This window comes from Passer domesticus, chromosome 1 (genome assembly GCF_036417665.1).
Source record: "Passer domesticus isolate bPasDom1 chromosome 1, bPasDom1.hap1, whole genome shotgun sequence".
Taxonomy (NCBI): domain Eukaryota; kingdom Metazoa; phylum Chordata; class Aves; order Passeriformes; family Passeridae; genus Passer; species Passer domesticus.
The window spans coordinates 15,520,581-15,539,074 of NC_087474.1; the positions used below are offsets into that span (position 1 = coordinate 15,520,581).

Sequence of the window (18,494 nt, forward strand, 5' to 3'; positions counted from 1 at the left end):
GCAAATGCCATCCCTGCCCCTGCTGTCACATGAGGGGGGCAGAATGTAGCCATGGAGACACCCAAAATATGGAAACACATTGCGGAACAACCCTGCCTAAGATAAACAGCAGATGAAGTAATCAAGAATTGGTGGGAAGCAACCGACGACGCTAATCTACCGCCTGATCAGCACAGACCCGCCCAGGGAGCGGTTTGCCATGGCTGGCCCCGAAAATGCAGAGACAGCGAGCTGTGAGCGGCACGAGTGAGATGGCCGGGGCAGCCCTGGCCAGAGAACTGCTCTCTGGCAGACAAGCCCTCCTGGCTGGGCCATTCTGGACACAGGCCTTGCAGCTATCAAGTATAAAAGTGTGAGAAAATCACAGAAAAACAGAATATCCTTGTGCTGGAAGGGACCCATCAGGACCATCGAGTCCAACTCCTGTCCCTGCAAAGGACACCTTCAAGCCTCCCTCGGGACTGGGAGGGCAGTACCTGCTCACAGCAAGCTACAACCCAGAGCCAAGCAGGAAAACCTAGGTGCCACCCGAGCAGCGATCGGCCAGCCCAGGCGGGCGGCGTTTTGTCAGGGCGTGTTCTGAGGGCGGCACAGGGCAGCACCGCGCCCCCCGCCGGCCGGCCATGGTTCTCGCGAGAGCTGCCGTTGCCGTTGGTGACGGCGCGGGCGGGGCCGCTTTGAATCGCGGCGGGCCCGGGGCCGGGCGCGCCATGGCACCCGAGCGGCCCGGGCCCGAGCGGGGCGATGCTGCCAGCCCCAGCCCCAGCGCCGGCCCCAGCGCCGCCGCAGCCGCCGGCTCGACGCGCCTCGAGGTGCCCCGGCCCCCCTCCATCGAGGAGTTCACCATCGTGAAGCCCATCAGCCGCGGCGCCTTCGGGAAGGTGTACCTGGGCCGCAAGGCGGGCCGGCTCTATGCCGTGAAGGTGAGGCGCCGCCGGGCTCGCAGCGCCGCTGCCGGGCAGCCCTGTGCGGGAGAGCGTGGTCCCGCTTCGAGCCCCGGGCTCTCTTTTATAAGGGCTTTAAATAAGGGGGAATAATGGCAAAAACCTTGCCGGGCGCTGTTGGCTTCTCGCTTGTACACAGCTGCCGTGGCTGAGCCCCCTCAGCTGCTGCGGAGGTAAAGCACTGCCTCTGAGAGAGATGAGGATAAATTATAAAAAACGTTCCTGCTCAGTAAGTATTTTAAGAAAACTCAACAAAAACCTGTTGCGTTTTCTGTGTCGTTGCACAAAGGTCTAAAATCTAGGCTTGTTGTTAATAAGAAGTTTGCCAATTATTTGTGCAAACTTGACTTTGTGATTAAAAGGATTATAACAACCGACATAGTACACAAAGAATAGGAAACATAAAAACAGCCATACAAAATAGGCGTTGCTCTGCAGAGCTGTATATCTCTATGCAGTTTTATTATGAGCATTTTGAGGTTAAATCATTTGCGTGCTCTGTTTTGTTTTTCAGGTGATGAAAAAAGCAGACATGATCAACAAAAACATGGTTCACCAGGTGCAGGCAGAGAGGGATGCATTGGCTCTCAGTAAAAGTCCTTTCATTGTGCACTTATACTACTCACTTCAGTCAGCAAACAACATCTATTTAGTGAGTAAAAAAATGGCTGTGGCATTTTATGGTAGTCTTGAAAATTGAGCATAAATTGTTGTGATATCTCAAAACATTTTTTTAATGGTATTCCTTAGGCACTTTTACATCTTTCTCAGCATGGTTGGAACAGGTAAAGTATTTCTCTTCCTCTGGTGTCTGTGGGCTCTTTCTGCTCATGTTCCCCTCTGTTACAGGAGAAACTTAGAAATTCTAACAACTGCTCTGTCTTAGAAATATGTAGAAATCTTAGGGAAAACAAGAAATCATTCTATTCAAGCAGAAGCCAAGTGACTGGAAGATACTTCATGGCTCACTTAAAGGAAGTCTACTTTACTTATTTTCAGTGCTCAAATTCTGTTACAGTTGTTGGCCTACATGACAGGATGATAACTGAGTGGCAAAACTAAATGCTGGTCCACACAGAGCACTGTGGAGCACAGCAGGACTTGTGTATGGGTTTATATCCTGCTTCCACATAAGGATTCAGACTGTCTGCAAAGGGTCTGACACAATTTGTGTGGGTTGCTGTAAGCACACACAGGGAACAGCTTGATGAAATTCTGAGACAAGGTTGCTGTGTAAAATCCTGCAGTGCATTTTGAGTGTAAACAAAGGCTTCTTTTTCTGGATCTCTGAACTGCTGCATGGAGTAGAGGACTTCAGGGTGAAGGATTTGTAAAGGAGATGCTGGAATAATGTCTGGGTATGTCTCTGTGTGTGTGTGTGTATGTAAACATATATGGAAGAATATTCTGTATTGGAATGTAAGTACTGGTGAGATTTCCTGACCAAAACCCCATAAATGCCTTCTTGACATCAAAGAGTGAGTTTCAGAAGCCCTGCTGAGTTCTATTTTATTTTGAGTATGACTTGGGCCATCATAATGTGTCTGCATAGTTGTCTACTGGTTGTGTGTATTTTTTTGTCACTCTTTTTCACATGTCTTAAATGCACAGTAACACTCACTGCATTTTTGATGGTTTGTACTTATTTCACAAAGTTCAGGTCTTAATTTAATATTGTGTATAAATTATTGCAAGATAAAGTATTGAGGTACTTTGATTTGTATAGAACAGGTGGTCTTTGACTTCAGGCCTTGAGTTACACAGGAATGCTTTGCACTTCATTTTCTATACTAGGAAAATATACAATATTAAGCTAAATATAGATTAATATATGAATATAAATATAGGTTAAAATACATAACATTCAATATAGAAATATATAACATTTGTAATATAGAAAATTTTCTGTAGTTAACTCTCAAAAGCTGTAGTCAGCTTTTTAATTAGCTTCTAAAAGTAATCTAGGCAAATAAAATAAGCAAATGGTCTACAGAAAGCTTCATGTCTGCTGTTACATTACACTTTAATTATCCAAGTGAAAAGTATTGTGTGGGAAATGAAGTTTGAACAAAGATACTTCTATCTGCTTCTGCTCTTTGAAACCATATTTTTCTAGCAGTGAAAGTTATTTTATATTTTACTTGCAATTTTGAAATGTGTTTTAAATTTAAAATGCTTGAATGACAGGTGATGGAGTACCTTATTGGTGGAGATGTCAAATCTCTTCTCCATATTTATGGATATTTTGATGAAGAAATGGCTGTTAAGTATATTTCTGAAGCAGCGTTGGCTCTTGACTACCTTCATAGGCATGGAATAATCCACAGGTGATTTTTTTTTCTTACAAATAAGTATTTGGTAGTTTGGGTTTTCTGTGTTTTCACTCTAGCACATAACCATCACCGTTTCATTGTGGCAGCTTCCACAGGCACTTCATTTCCTAGAGCTCCTGGCAGCTCTTTTTGCACGTGTGCACTGCAGCAATGCTGTGAAACAATGGCTAAAATCAAATCTGTGTGTGCTGAGCACACAGGCCCACACTGCTTTCCCCTGCCAGCTCTTTCCCAGTCCAGTGCTGGATTAGCAGCTGAGATGGTTCAGGAACCCTCTGGGTGCTGCACACATGGGCCTGCCTGTGGGACAAAGGGACACTGATGCTCCCCTATAGTGAGTTCCTTTTGCATTCAGCAATGCTACAGAGAGCACACATGAAAACTCCTGCTGGAGGTTTGCTTGTCACCTGTAGGAGCTGCACACTGGTGAATGTTATGATGGTGCTGCTTGTGAAGGACACTTGTGTTGAAGGAGCCTGCAGAAGCACAAAATATGCAGCTGTTGACATGCATGCATGATTTTTACAAAGGCTGAGATGTTTGATGTGCCATGTTTAATGCTAAATATATTTGATTCATTTGATGTGTCCCTCAAACTGGAATCTTCTGCTGGCTAAGAGATGTTACTATTAAACATCTCTAACCAATGTTTTGTATTGAGTGTTTCTGGCCAGTGAACTTTCTTCGTGTTGCTCAGTGCTATTTTTGCTGACTTTTGCTGTATTCATGTTTTCAGGGATTTGAAGCCAGACAATATGCTCATTTCTAATCAGGGACATATCAAGTTGACAGACTTTGGGCTTTCCAGAGTTACTCTGAACAGAGGTAAGTGTTGTTTCTCTCCTTTTGGTTGTATGCAAATGTAATTTCTGCATCACATTTCTATAGTCTTGAATACTTCACATCCCTGTAAAGGGCACCTTTCAATTAAATAAATGCAAATGTTACAGTAATACCTGATTTCTAGTAGGTAAGTACTGATTAGCTATGTGCTAATAAGGGGTCTGCTCATAGCATTGCACTTCAGAAGGTAAAATATTTATTCTTTGGGACAAGGGTGTATGAAATATGATCTAGAGCCCTTTCTTTGGAGTGATATGGATTTCAAAGTTTTCTGAAGTCCACTAGAAGAGCTCAATGGGTGAATGAATAATTTTGGCTTGTTCCTGTTTCTCTGACTACTTCTGGCCTTCAGTTCACGTCTCTCAGTCCTGTATAAATTAATTTCAAATAAATTAACTGGGTCATTCTAGATATTTGTTTGAAGGATAAGGGGAAGATCAGCTCAGTGCTTTGGCATATGAATGTTCTCTTTTCAAGCAGAAAGTACAGCTGAATAGTCATGACTGTCTGGCACAGGCTGCAGATCTTAAGGTGAATAGCCAATTTCTGAGCTGGTTTGTACCTCCTTAGCCAGATCATCCAAACTTCTGCTGCACAGCACCAGTTCAGGTTTTTTGAGACAGCTGCTGGAGAGTACATCCTTTTTATACAGTTAAAGGAATGTAGAAATCCAGAGTCGTCTAATGGAGTTTGATTCATGATTTTAAGAATATGAAGGGAAATCCTAGGTAATCTGTATTTTTTATCATATACTGCTTTAACTGATGTTCTAATGGGACAGGTTACTGTGTCTAGTTGAACATTGTATGAAAGCTTTCAAGCTACGTACTGCTAGTGAGCAAAAAAAAAAGGGTATCTACGGTTGAATTTTCACCTAGGAAGAATTCTTGCGTACCTTTTTTGAGATGTCTTTTGGAGTGATGGCAGGTTTGGAATCAAATTTGGTGTGCTATTCCACAAGCCATAAGCTGGAACTGCTGCCTAAAAACCAAAGCTGATATCAAATTAGAAAATGTAGTGCTTTTCATGTAGCGTGTTGGAAAAGAAATTTGGCTTCTACAACTTCTATATGTATAAATGTATGGATGTATAAGAAAAAAACACCTTGTGTTAAGAATGTACAGGTGAGTCTTCAGTTGGGCTTCATTTGTGTTTTTGTTGAGTATGTAACTAAATTTTTTCTTTGCCTTCATTAAACTTAAGTAAATGTTTGCAACTTTGCCTTTGTTAAATATCAAAATGGAAACCTGATCTATTTGATTTTGGGTTTTTTCCTTCTGTAGAGATAAACATGATAGATATCCTTACTACCCCATCAATGGCAAAGCCAAAACAGGACTACTCACGTACTCCAGGACAATTGTTGTCTCTTATCAGTTCTCTGGGCTTTGTAAGTAAATGTTCACTGTCTTTGAAGTATTTAATTTTACTTTATTTACTATCTTAAATTCAATAGTTGGCATGAGAAGGCTATTCTTGCATCTCTTTTGCCTGTTGGTAGAATGATTTGTGAAATGTTTAGAGTACTTTGGAATTCTGATGTGATTATCTTGGGCTTCTGAATTGTTGACTTTTAATAGGCATGGCCAAGCTCCAATGCAAACATCACAAAGAATGGGTGAAGTTACACTCTCAGTTCTGGATTGAGAATTTGTTCAGACTCCATTAACTTTTAACTGTGCTTCTTTCTGCTTGTTAGTACACTCCTCCTGTAGGAATGAAAGCGCCAGGGCACAAATCGAGTCCAACATCTGACAGTCCGCATGGAGCGGTTTCTCCTGTACCTGTGGCCCAAAAGGAAAATACCCCTCTTTCAACTAAACTGTTCAAAACACGTGAGTATACCAGGCCTTGTGCTGAGGAATACTCTGGCTGTAAGGTTGTAGTCTTTTAATTTTGTGTGAGTAGTTTGGACCCACTTCATAAAAGGTGGGATTCTATTGGTGCCTTGCCCTTCACCATTTCTGCAGTGCTTTACATATGGCATGTTTTCACCTGCACTATTTATGTCGTCTTCTAAAGTGGTTTTGTTTGATTGGGTTTTTTCAAATCATGACCCCAGAATTCAAAATTGCCCTTTAACATTTCATGGAGATAGTGTCAGTTCTTGACATACTTTCAGTGGAAATTGTTAAATATAGCAATGTATGCTTTCATTTAAATTGTCTTCTCATGCTGCTTTCTCATTTCTAACCTGAAATGAGAAAGAAGGCTACTATGCTGCTAATGTTTGTACTGTTTTTACGTTCTTGGCAAGTTCCTAATTCAAAAATGTATACATTGACTATGCAGGAAAGATTACCAGAGAAATTGTTGTCAACATAGCTTTCCTTAGATTCCTTTGATGTTTCACATAGTATGAAGTCAGTCAGTATATGTTGCCTGTTTGTATCAATATTTGAATTTTTTTTCTCTTAAGATCTGGATAATTCTCAATTAACACCTGTGATGCCAGCGAGGAGTTTAACTCCTACTCTGCTTCAGTCAAGAAACAGGTTTGGTGCCTCCAGTGTCAGCAGTCAGTCTCACACACACCTGTCCAGTGTGGAATCAGAAAACTGGAGCAGCCCCAGGTGCGGGAAAGGTGTAGAGGTCAGGACTGTTCCATCTTCCCACTCTAAATTAAAATTAGTTTGTACTCGTGTATGCAAATGTCTTCTATTTACTTACTTGCCTCAGTTATTTCAGGTGTTGAGAAACTTTCCTGCAGTAGAAGGAGCAGGGGTTGGAATTTGTTGAGTAGGATTTTGGGTCAAACTGATATAACCTTTTCCTTCAAACAAATATTAGTCCTTTGCAATAGAACAGGAGAAGAAAATGCTATTGAGCCTGCCGCAAAGGAGTGAAAGAGAAGGCTTCACTGACCATCACTGGTTTAGCCCTATCCTGCACAGGGTGGCACTGCTGGGAGCAGTGGCTTTTTGGAAGCTGACCTTGTCCCTATACCTTTATTTGCTCAGCATTGTGAGAAAAAGAATTTCTTTAAAAGACAGAACGTGGGAAAACAATAAAATCTACTTCAAACTTCTACGAGCTGTTAAACTGAAAAGTTTAGGGCTTTTATTACTGAAGGGTTTTGTATCAACTAATCTAACACTAATAATTATAGCTGATAATATTTTATCCTATTTAAATGTATTCTACACAAACCTAAAAGAAAATGCTGCTGTGCTATGTAGATCCTTGCCATGATTCCTATTTAGAGCATACAGAACAACTTACATTTAAAACAATTTATTATTCTGTATCTATCTGTTTCTTAGGCCTTGGTTTTAGTATTGTGTTATCAAAACATTAGGAGTATCAGATTTTCCTTTTGTCATCTCTGAAGTGTAATATACCACAGGGGGTACTATAATGGGGTTCTTTCCTTTGGGCTTTTTTGGAAACTGAAAACTTCTGTAGCTTAACTTCTTAAATCACAAATACAGCATCAATTGCTCTATTTTTTCATCCTTTGGAATTTAAAAATGTCATTTTCTATTGTATTATAGTAAGCTTATTTTATGTTGTTAAAAGAAGTCAAATTGCCAAGTTATGCCTTATGTGGTTTTGGTTTTTTTATATTTTGAAATATGGTTTTTCACTAGTAGTAGTTAGAATGAGTAAGGCTTGCAAATCTGCATTTCATTATGGAGGCTGTAATGATGTATTTAAAATTAAACATTTCTATAATGCTGTAATCATATTTTCTTGATACTCAAAACTTAATGTGCTTTTTTTGCAGCAAAGTGAAGCTGAACCTTGTTCTACAACATGCAAAACCAGTAACAGTGGGTCAGCTCTCCCTTCAAATGCTATGTTGCCAAATAGCAAAGGTGTGGAAGTTTTAAAGAAGAAAGAACTTGAGTCTGCCATTTCTCCCATTGCCAGCAATGAGTCTGGCAGTAGGCAGAAGTTGGGAAGTGAATGTTTGGATATAACAGATACTCCTGTGAGCACTCTGGATGGGAAAGGCGTAGTAAGAAAGTGTATTTCTGAAAATAAGATTTGGAAAGAAAAAGTCTTTGTAAATAAAAGAGAGATGATTTATGAAACAGCGGAGTCTTCCAGACTACAACAGTCACTTTCAAGGCAGAATGAGCCTGTCAAAGAGGAAGTAATGTTTGAAAAGCCAGGTGTAAAAAGAAGCTTTGAATCAGTTGACACTAGTCCTTGTCAGGAACTTAACTATGTTAAAAAAAGCAATGCAGAATATAAACGTGGCTGTCAGATCTCAGAATTTCCAGGAAACAAAGGGACAGGTTTGACAACAGAAATTCAATCCTTAATGCTTTGTAATGATGGATGCCTATGTGACACCTGTGAAAGCAAGGAAGAAGTGAAGAGTTTTATTAGTAACCAGGAAACAGTAGAAAGATCGCTTACTCCAACTGTAGCTAAAAATCTTATGTGTGATCTGGATGCAGACTGTGGAAAGGATGATGAAAAGGAGTACATGAACTCAAGTTTTTTAGTCACTGACGATGAAAAACCTTTAGATGTCTTCAGTGCAGATTCTGACTTACTTCCTGAAGTGTCTGTTACAGAAAGCCAGCTAGAAAAACAGCTTTTAGATTTGGACAGAAGTGTTAAAGACCTCTCCTTTGAGGAACCAAAACCTGAAGGTGTGCAAATAACATCACCAGAGTCCCAAGATGCCTCACAGTACGGAGAGAAGGCACATACAGTCCAGGACTGCAAGCCATTACATCAGAAAAAGGATAACGACCAGAAACACATGGAAGAAACTTACCTTGACACAGTATCTTCTCCTTCAGAAAAGATGAAGGAAGCTCTGAGTCTCTTAAAAAAAAATGCTGTTGTTTTTCGGAGTTATAATAGTCCAATCAATCTATCCAATATATCTGAGCCATGCAGCATGGCTTCCTTAGATATAATGGATCTTTCACCTGCTTGCAGTGGCTCTTACCCAACAGCTCTCACTCCATTACAGAAAGGAAGATCCTATCAGGTCTATCAGGTAGGTAAGGACACAGATAGAAACTTTTTATATGCATTGGACATTAGGGACCTGAAATTATTTCAGTGGTAAATTTCGGGAAAACTCAAGTAGTTTGAGGTAGTCTGACAAAATGATCTCTGTTGACAGGGTTTCACTTGCTGCACTTGTGTGGCCAAAATTACAGTATCTGTAAGAATTTAGCAGTACCTTTATGTTCACTGGTTTGCCTTTGGCTCAACATGCACTGATTGTCCATCTCTGAGAAATCTTTGCTGTTACAGTGAACTGATTGAAAAAAGCCTGTGCTGTTTTGTCTCATTCTGCTCCTAGTGCAGTGTCGTATTTTCTGTGAGCAGTTACAGGTTTCCTAATGTAAAGGGAAGTCTTTGATTTATTTTTTTTTTCTGATTTTTTTTTTTTTTGCTTGCTGCACTCTTCCCAAGACAGTGAATGCAGTTCAGCTGCTCATAACTGCCATTGTACCTTCTGCTTTTTTTTTTTTTAATCTTGTTAAAAGTGGTGGTGTAATGTATTCTGTCAAGTGCCAGTTACAAGCCTATTACAAAGATTGATGTGAACAGTGATAGCTGCTGGCTGTGACACTGGAAGAAGAACTTAAGGAAAAGTTTCTCAAGGAGTAGGCATCTTTATGCTTCAAGACTAATGGGATAAAGCAATGGAAGCACATTTCACACATGCTTTTCAGGGAATGTTTTGTGACTTGTTCTTGGCTTGAGCTTAAGTATCAATTATTACATCTGTGACTGAACCTGGAGACGGGGAGTTTCTGAGCTGGTTTTGTTTGACACCTGCAGTCCCTGTCCCATCTTTTCAGACCCCGTACCGAGGGGATGCTGGCACTCCGTACCGGACTCCAAAGAGCGTTCGAAGAGGAGCTGCCCCCGCGGAAGGCGAACGCATCCTGGGGACCCCAGACTACCTGGCACCTGAGCTGCTTCTGACACAGCCTCATGGTAAGGCAGACCAGCCATCTGCCAGTACTTGAAAGGTGTACCTTGACATTTCTAAATGTCTGTAGAACTGTAAACCCTTCAAGCAGTAAGATTGGGAATTCTTAAAAAATAGCTAGTACTAAGCTTTTGCCATCATGAGTGGCTGTGCTTTCTTCAGCTGCTCCTTCCATTCCTTTACTGCTTTCTCATAACCAGAGGTTTTGGTTGTCCACCAGCAGGCTTCCTGCCAATCAGCATTGGAAGCTGCTTTGGCAGCCTGAGACTTGTATGTTGCTTAAGAGTTACAACTTGGTCATCCTAACTGCCCTTAAAGATTCTTTGGGATGGGAAAGGGGGAATTTAGTGAAATTTTAGAGTGAAAGGCTTAAGCTTCCAGTTATTTTTAGAATGTCTTCTGTGTTTATTGATAATTAAGTGTTATGTGAAGTCAGACAATTTTATGAAGTTGCACTAAAATCAGTTACTGAGTTGAGTGACCTCATGAAACACTCCAGACATCTGACAGGCTCTTCTGTATAAGGATGCAGTAATAACTATCAAATTTTTGGAGGTTGGTTTTTTGGGTTGGTTTGTTTGTTTTCAAAATACTATACTAAAATAGCACAACTTTGAAGGACATAAATTTTTGTCTCATTCTGAGGTCCACTGAGATTAACAAAAAGTCTGAAATAGTTTTCTGCTAACATGCAAGAAGGATTAACAAAAATTAAATGCAATGTATCTGTCTCTAATACAGTTGTTTATGTATAATTGCATTTTATTTCCATCCCAAAAGTATACTATTATTTTGTAGAGCTGCAAGTCTTGGAAACATTATGTGAGAGACCCTAATTGAGAAATAGTGATTACTGTCCTGTGGAGCAATAAAATTCTGCTCATATAAATTAACTAAAACTCTATTAAGAGATTTTACAATTTAACAGTAAAAACTGAAAATACTAAACATAAGTGGTGGTTGTTTTGCACTTCCATTTAGGATTCCTGGATATCTGGCAGATGTTAAAACTGGGTAATATTTTGGAAATGTAATCAGTGCTAGTTAGACAATGTGAAACTTGGTCACAGGGTGATTTCTCTGTGGTTACTGGGTTTTCAGGACTTCAGTGAAAACTTGCAGAGTCTGGGGTTTGTGTCAGGAAATTACAAGTCTCCCATTACCTTCAGTGAAGCCAGGGTTTTTGGAACTCCAAAATTTCCCTGACTAAATATTTCACATGTTGAGCTGTTTGTAAATGTAGTTTTAATCCTAAATTAATCATGTTACATAACTATTTTATTTTTGTTTCTAACTTAGGAAATATGGCAATGTTAAATCTTATTGTGGAATACTACCTTAGGGGAAAAAAACCTTCATTCCTATGCCTTTGGAGAATCATACTTGATATTCAATGTTTGTATTTGTTATGGGGTTTTTTGGGGGCAATAATTGTAATATTTTACTTCATTGTCTTTTCATATGCAGGGACTCTGATCTCTGGTGAGTTTTCTATATTCTGTGCAGAGCTGAAGTGCTCAGCATAACTGAACAGTCAAAGTATAACCAGATCACAGTTTCTGAGAACATTGTTTGTGTGAACAATGTTTCTGTATAGAAAGACATGTCCAATACGCCTCCACATAAAAATGTGTGATGCTTGCACAGTAAGGAAACATCATATCAGTGTGACTAAGCTATCAGAAATCACACATGTAAACATGTACTTCAGAAGGAAAGTCAGCATTCTGAAATTGTTTAACAGGAGGTAAAGCCAGAGACACTTTTTCTCATTGCTCCCTTTCACTTTATTGCAGTCATTCTGATTTACTTTGCCTATGGGTGAAGAAGGTTCAGGTGCTGAAGATCTGGTGTTACTGCTTCTTGCTTCAAATCAAAGAACATCCCATGTTGGAAGGGACCCACAAGGATCACTGAGTCCAACTCCTGTCCCTGCCCAGGACAGCCCCAAGAGTCACAGCATGTCCCTGAGAGCACTGTGCAAATGCTTCTTGAACTCTGCCAGGCTTGGTGCTGTGACCATTCCCTGGGGAGCCTGTTCCATGCCCAGCCACCCTCTGGGTGGAAAAGCTTTTCTTAATATCCCACCTCAACCTGCCCAGCACAGCTTCATGCTGTCCTTGGGTCCTGTTCAGCAGGGATATGGTAAAAGTTAATGTCACTTTAGTTAGACTTCGTGTGGGAAGAATTACTGCTGAAACCTGGTTATACCTTGTTCAGGTTGTGATCTTATTAGACTTTGACTGGAGCTGGGAGTGTTTTACTGAACATGCAGGTACCCTTAACAACAGTGGATGTGAACTCACTGCTTTGATGCGCTTAGCTGGGTGGGCGCTCTGACCGCTGTTAGGAGCTGCTAAAGTGTACTCCATTACTGGTTAAACACCCTGGTTTTCAGCATTTCTAAACTTCACAGCAGTCTTTGTGAAATGGCTCAAAACATTCATTTGCTTGGAGGTGTCTTAGGCTTCTTTTTATATGCCAAAAAAGCCAAGATTAATTATCTTTCAAAGTTTTTTAAAATTTTTTTTAACATCAGTTGTGGCATCTGTTCTTTATACGGTGGAGTGGGCATGGCTTGAAGATGCAGGAAGCTTAGGATGCATGCAGTGGTGTCTGGGATTGCTTTGCCTGCTGGTTTCAATGTATATTAATATGAGAGATTGGCAAAAAACCCTGGAATGTGGAAAAACAGAACTATTTAATAACAAAGCAGAGATAGCTAGTAACTACATATTGCCCCAGCCAGTTCAGTATAATAGAAGGTCATGCCAGCTTCATGTGTGCTGGCTCGTTTTTGCAAGATGTCTTTATGATTTTCATCATAATCTAGACAGAAATGAAGTTCAATAGTCTGAAGCTTTGGAGACTTTGTAAAGAACTGAGAGAAGGGCACAGGTGGCAACATGGACCACTCAGCTCTAGTCATGAGGCATCTATTTCTTATCACAAAACAATCTCTTGGAGAAGTTAGCTCCTGGATTCTCTGTGATGGGAGTTGATAATTAGATTGTTACTAAGAGCCCCCTTGTCTTTGTCAGTAAACCCCAGTGTTACCTATAATGAATTAAGGAGCAGAGTGGCTTTAGAAAACCTTCTAATATATTTTTAATCTGCATGAATATTAAACAACTTGTCTCTTCATAATTTTCAAGCAACTTGCAGAATTTAAACACTCTTCAGCTTTTGCTAATCTTTAACTCTTTGCAAATAACATTTTTGTAAGTGTAATTATGTGGGTTTATTTTACCAGGTTCTGCTGTAGACTGGTGGGCCCTTGGAGTTTGTCTGTTTGAGTTTCTAACTGGAATTCCACCTTTTAATGATGAAACACCAACACAGGTCTTCCAAAATATTTTGAAAAGAGGTAATCTGTTTCAGTAATTAGGGTAAGTATGTATTTCCAATATTTGTTTCATAGTTTGAATTACCAACTCAACTCTTATCTTTGTAGATATTCCCTGGCCTGAGGGTGAAGAAAAGCTGTCTGATAATGCCCAGAATGCAATAGATCTTCTTCTAACAATTGACACTACTAAGAGAGCTGGACTGAAGGGTTAGTATTAAAAATGTTCTTTACAACTAATTGCAGATTTTTAAGTGGTGATCTCCTCCTCCTGAAATTTAGGCTGATAAACTTCAATGCCTCACTAGGTTCCCTGTATAGCACCACAGCACTTAACAAGTTGTGGTATTTTCTGTATTTCTTGTGAGGTTTTTCCCTTTTGAACAAGGTAGTTCTGGGGCTGGATTGTTTTGTTGGTTATTAATTTTTTTAATTGAACTTCTGTTTTACTTTACTGCTGTTCTGCTATGCATTTTTATTATTGGACATCTGATATACCAAAGTTCTCTCTTATCTAATAGGTATTTGGAATTTTTAACCTAAATGACATTGGGAACCTTGATTAAAAGTTGATAGTTAACAAACAGTTAATTCAGAGAGACTAGTTTTTTCTTAGGAAACAGCCTGTCTTTGCTGAATGCATAGGAGAATACAAAGCTGGACAATATATACTGTACAAAGTCTACCCTTTTTTTCCCTTGTGGAAGGGCTTAAACACTGGCTATTGTTAACAGTGACTATGCTTTTGTTTAAAAAAAGGTTGATAATGGAAAGAAATTTAGAGTGAGATATTTTGGAAACACAGAAAGTAATCTTATGAGACCTGTTCAGGAAATCACTAGAGAAGGAATTTACTACAGAAATGCTTTCACATGCAGAGTAAATGCTAGAAGCTGAAATCAAGCCAAATTAAAATAGAGAAGACATGAGATTATGAATGAAGATTATTATGTCAACAGAGAATGCTGTGGTTTTGATAGTTCCCAGAAGCAATTTGAAGGTGTTTTGCCTTCAAGTTATTGTCTTTATTTCTGGATTTATTTCCTGTCAAGGGCAGAATTTTAAAATAGATGACATAATGGTTTCTTCCTATCTGAGCTTCTTTGAAATTTATTCTTTGTCAAGATTTACAACTGTATCTGGCCTCTTTGTCCAATTTATAGTCCACTGAAGTGAAGTTAGATGAGTAGTTTTCAGGACAGCCATAAAGTTTTTCTTGTACCTAGGTTTCCATAATTGTCATCTTCTCTCCCCTCTCCCAAATTTGTGCTCTTCCTTTTATCACTATAGCATGAAGCCTTTTGTACTGGGAAATCCCAGTTACGTTGTTGTAGTGCTGTGCTTCTCTAAATTCAGTCTTTCTGGGTAAGAGCAGCTTTCAAGCTGCTTTTGGCTCAGTGGAACTGTATGGAACAGCTTCCCTGGATGGGGGTGGCAGCTACTTGTCCTGCCAAGAGTTTGATCCTACTAAAGTTGGGGGTAATCAAAGCCCAATTGCAATTTGCACTTTTATGAACTTCTAGAAAAAGGAATATAGAGCAAATCTACTGACAGTTATAGATGAGGGAACAAAGTGACTATGGGGCTTGGACAGAAGGAAGTTTCTAATGCTTATGTGAACTTCTGTTTCAGAACTGAAGCATCACCCCCTCTTTCATGGGGTGGACTGGGATAATCTCCAGAACCAAACCATGCCATTTATACCTCAGCCAGATGATGAGACTGACACCTCTTACTTTGATGCTAGAAACAATGCTCAGCACCTGACTGTGTCTGGATTTAGCTTATAGCATCAAGACAAGTGAACATTCTCCACGGTTTTGCACATTTACAGGTTGTCTTGTAACCCTAGTTTGGTCTTGACTAAGTTTCCTTGCTGAATTTAGGGTGTTTCAAGTTACCAGTCTATTTTTATTATAGCCTTCTTTATTCTAAAGTGAAACTACTGTATGAAACTGGTATCAAGTGCCTTTGTGCTACTTGTTATCTCACTGCACCTTACCAAGAGGCCAGAGCATTGTGTTTCTTGGACCTAATAACTCTTGGCAATAATGGGGCTCTTTAATAGTAATTAAATATTCCAGTTAGGAACTGTAGTATTATTTCCCAGCTAAACATAATAGGGAAAGGATATAAAGGAATTGTAACTGTATCTAATTAATAATTTACCTATTGGCAGCTCAGTGTGGTGGCAAGCAGCTTTGGGAGCAGTCCTGTCTGAGCAGTGTGAATATATATCCACTGTGCAAAACTGGTCATTTCTGTGCAAGGTGGAAAATTGAAAGTTAAATGCAGCATTGCAAAGTCTTGTCTTCTGTTTGTCCTATTCCCAGGAAGGGATGGGAAGATACAATGATATTCCAAGTTAATTTGGCTGCAGGTGGCACGTGAGACTGGCAGGAGTTTCTCTGGTTATTATCCTGTCCTAGAGAAATGGGGCAAGGAGAGGAGACTTGGGGCAAGTCTGTGGAACAATGCTCTGCTTAAGTTGTTGTGTTGGAACCCCTTGGGCTGTAGGAAGCTGGACTGAACATACATTTTAGCAGTTGCTGGTTTTATACAGAAAATGCCCAGTGTGTGTGTGTGCTCCCTTGTGTCAGACGACAAGTGACAGGTGATTTTTTGTTTTTTAACAAGTAGTATTCATCCTGAAGCTGCCAAATATTAAAGACTACAATATATTGTAGGCTAACAGACTGTTCTGTAAACTCATAGCCAGAGTCTGGATTTTGACTAGAATATAAGATAGAAGTGTATATTCTGTATAAACCTAAATTAGGGGGAAGTATATTTAAATTTATCTTTAAATGCAATACAAATCTTGTGTCTGCTAGGTTTTAGAGGTTTATTTGTAGATAATTCTGTTTAAATACTCTTCAGTAATTTTCTTGCATATGTGTCTCTAACTTAAAGAAGATTTTAATTTTTTCAGCTTAATACATATTAGATAAAGATCATTTGTGCTAGATGGTGTTACCAGCCAAGGGCCATGTGCCAGAAGCCAAGCATTTTGCCAGTGATTTTTGCCAAGTGCCTTTTGGTTTCATGAACTGACTCTTTTTGTAGCAGTAGTGAGTTGTCCCTTCATTACCCTGCTTCCTGCAAGACAAGCTTTATTGATGGAATTCTGATCAAATAGTGCCAGCTCCCTGCTGTCCCTTCAGTTTGCTGGGAAAGAAATGGGAATGGTGAAGAAAAAGGAAGTTTCCTAGAAACCTAAAGAGAGCTGATTGCTAATACCTCAGAATGACCAATCCCAGCTCTTGGTGGTGGTAACTCAATTTTGTGAAACAGAATCTTGGCAACTTGCAAAACATGCAGTGAATCTCACTCAATTTGCTTAGTTTCAGAGAACTTCTAAATTGTTCAGTCACACTGCAATTGTTACATGATGGAACAGGTGCAAACAAATGCACTACTGAACCAGTATTCATAGACAACATTCTCTGAAGGTGATGAGAAGTTCTTTAGTGGTTTTCCTGTGTACAGTTAGAATACATAAACTGGGGTAGGAAGGTACCTTAATCACTGGTATTTTATGCAATTTATTCTTCCATTTCTAGTAATCTAGTTTAAGAAAGCAAATCTTAAAAGAATTAACTATGATTACATGTCAAAGAAATAAGAAACTGAACACCACAACAGCTCTCTGTCTTCAGTACTTCACAAATGGTTACATCTGCTCCCATTTGGCAGTATAACACACTCCCATCAAGGTGGAAGAAATTTGTTGCACTGGTATAATCTTCTTTAACCCCTTGAAATAGTTCTTAAACATCTACAAGGTTAATGTAAGCTTCTGTAAAAATCTAATGCTAAAAGAAAATTGTGACGTTTCTACTAGTTGATTAATGCAAAAACACAGAATTAACACAAAACCATTGATTAATACAAAAACATAGAATCTGTAGAACAGTAAATTGGCCAATTGACAAATCTGAATGTTTAATATATAAAGTTATCACTACACTGCTGTATGAAATTTAAATTTCACACAATTAGCCCTGAAAATATTGCAATATCCTGTTCTATTAATTATCTTGCATTTATCCTGGTTATAGCAAACATGAATTTGAAGGTCAGATGTTGAATGTTGAGATTTGTGATGTGGTTTTATTTGTTGTGGGGCGTTTTGTTTGGTGGGACCTTTTATCTTTTGTAAAAAGATGAATGCTAGCTTTATTGTTCAGCATGGAATTCCTTGTCAACTTAATCCCACTGGTTTTGTCCCACTTGTTGCTTGACTTGTAATACTGCAGGTAGAAGTTTAAAAGGTATAATGTAGTAGCAGGAATAGATCAAGTGTTTCTTGTTAGTGAAGATCTGCAAACAAGAGTGCAGGCTGGCAAAAGGTCCTGATCCTTAGAAGCTGTGCAATACCATTTGGCAAGTCCTCCAGCTGTTCCATGGTGCTCCCTGAAGGCCTAAACTTTATGTGCATAACCTACACATGAACTCTGTAGCTTCCAGGTTATCTTGGGAGACTGTTTATCAGCCATTAGCACAGTCCACCTGAAAACTGCTGGAAGACCAGTGCTGTTGGGCTCACCTACACATGGGGCAGTGTCTGGGGGCCAAGGTGCTGAAGTGCTGCCCTGTGTTGTTGAGCTCAGAGATTCCAGTTTAAGCATGACTGGGTTTGCCACATGTTAACTCTGGCAATAAAATGCATTCTTTTCCTCTCTACTTCATTCTCTAAAAGTTCACTTTGCACTTACTTCAAAATTCATGCTTCAAAAATTCACTTTACTTTTGTGTAAATATATAAAATAAAATAGTGCAGTTGTGCTTCTGCATCTTGTTTTTCTTTTGTGTTACTTTTGCCTCTGCTGGGAGTGTGGCAAAGGGATTTTTACACAAAGAAACCCTGAGTGCTTCCCACTACCTCAGCAAAGGCAGTGATTTTTAAGCAAGGAAATAGCTATTACTTTCAGTACAGGTCTGTATGCCCTTCATTTGGCTCATAACCTGCTAGCCCCTGCCTGGAAGCCTTAGTACCAGCTGCATTGTGCACTGGAATGGCAGGAGAGCAAAGTCCTGAGCGAGCCTGTGACTCCTGCAGGCTGTGAGTCTCCTCTGCATAACTCACAAGAGTCAAGAAAGGATGGTGGCTC

At 39.7% G+C, this 18,494-nt stretch overlaps 1 protein-coding gene across 1 annotated transcript; it reads left to right on the forward strand.

Annotated features, from left to right (window-relative positions):
* The first annotated feature begins 769 nt into the window (after positions 1–769).
* On the forward strand, positions 770–18,176 carry MASTL (microtubule associated serine/threonine kinase like). The gene is made up of 12 exons (XM_064406758.1): positions 770–923; positions 1,459–1,596; positions 3,132–3,271; positions 4,014–4,102; positions 5,404–5,510; positions 5,820–5,955; positions 6,540–6,712; positions 7,848–9,083; positions 9,901–10,039; positions 13,288–13,401; positions 13,489–13,590; positions 15,013–18,176. Exons 2-12 carry the CDS (start codon positions 1,462–1,464, stop codon positions 15,168–15,170), a joined length of 2,529 nt encoding a protein of 842 aa, XP_064262828.1. The 5' UTR covers positions 770–923; positions 1,459–1,461; the 3' UTR covers positions 15,171–18,176.
* The last annotated feature ends 318 nt before the right edge of the window (positions 18,177–18,494 follow it).

Excerpts from the sequence above, each read along its gene's own strand:
- MASTL (XM_064406758.1), top strand. The coding sequence starts at position 1,462 with ATGAAAAAAGCAGACATGATCAACAAAAACATGGTTCACCAGGTGCAG. Across the intron at positions 9,084-9,900 it reads GATCCTATCAGGTCTATCAG|ACCCCGTACCGAGGGGATGC; the intron begins GTAGGTAAGGAC and ends CCATCTTTTCAG. Across the intron at positions 13,402-13,488 it reads CCAAAATATTTTGAAAAGAG|ATATTCCCTGGCCTGAGGGT; the intron begins GTAATCTGTTTC and ends TTATCTTTGTAG.